At 43.3% G+C, this 1,192-nt stretch overlaps 1 protein-coding gene across 1 annotated transcript; it reads left to right on the forward strand.

Annotated features, from left to right (window-relative positions):
• Positions 1–527: 527 nt before the first annotated feature.
• AGABI2DRAFT_117927 (hypothetical protein) lies at positions 528–992 on the forward strand (the record flags this gene model as incomplete). The annotated part of the gene is made up of 1 exon (XM_006460940.1): positions 528–992. One exon carries the CDS (start codon positions 528–530, stop codon positions 990–992), a length of 465 nt encoding a protein of 154 aa, XP_006461003.1.
• Between the last annotated feature and the right edge of the window lie 200 nt (positions 993–1,192).

Raw genomic sequence — 1,192 nt, forward strand, 5'->3', positions numbered from 1 at the left:
TGAGAGTGTAAATATATGTTTTCAAGGTCCAGGAATTCGAATCTGATTTTAGATTTATTATCTGATCAATATTTGAGGAGCTACAGCGCAATCTTGTGTTTATCATATGTTAAATGTGCCATATCTCAATAGGCTTTCATCCAACAAAGAATCTAATTAGATATTCGAACTCCCCGACCTCGAAACTATAGGAATACACTTTTAGATCATGAAAATCCATGCGGAAATGACCCGAAAATATCTCCTACCTATGATTTGAGGAACTTTGACTCGAAAATCCCAAGTCCAGCAGTCATGTGACATCATGTGATATGTTGAATAGGGTTGGGGAAAATACCAGGGGTTATTTCCCAGGAGGGTTTTTACAAGTAAATTACCGGTAAATTACAGGTAAATTACCAGGGGTCGAAACGGGCTTTCACTAGGTAATTTACCTACGTCACGTGTTATAAAAATTTCCATAAACGGTAATATAGTGGAGGCGCGACAATTATCACAGAAAAATTGAAACATTTGCTCGACGCCAAATGGACATACCAAAACCTATCCTAGATGGGTGTCTACCAAATCCCCTCATCTCCGTCATCAGCCTGCTCCAGCATCCCCCTCCGAATATCAGTTCAGACATACCTGATATACCTGTTGACAGCATTTTGTCGAGTCAGCCTAGCTATTTCACGGAGTACGACGCGTCGAGGATCTTGTTGACCGTTTCTTCACTCGTGGTCCCTCCTATCAAGTTTGTGCAAGATCTGTACAACACAATCACGACAAACACAGCCTATTCATCGTTTGCATACCATTGCAGTGGCAGCCAGCTCCTGTTACCTTTCTGGGTAGTCAACCTGTGGCTGGAACAGCACAGCGTCGCTCATGCCCAGGCCACCTGGAGCAGAGCAGTGCAATGGGTTAACGGGTTGCCTACAGCCCACGAATGGATGGGCATGTTGACGAGTATCCCATGGAAATATGAATTACCTCGTGCATGTTAGAACCTTGCCAGAATGTCACGGCGTCACGCTGTCACATCTGTCACATATTTTATTATGTAATAATTTCCCTCTGCTGCTACAGTTCGACGGAGGCTAAACTATCGGCATACTGCTAAAATGGCGCAAGCTACAGACTTACCAATTGAACTTATCGATTTAATCTTATCTTTCTTGCCTCCGAACCATGCGGAGCAAGTACA

The sequence above is a fragment of the Agaricus bisporus genome, assembly GCF_000300575.1.
Source record: "Agaricus bisporus var. bisporus H97 unplaced genomic scaffold AGABI2scaffold_5, whole genome shotgun sequence".
NCBI lineage: Eukaryota > Fungi > Basidiomycota > Agaricomycetes > Agaricales > Agaricaceae > Agaricus > Agaricus bisporus.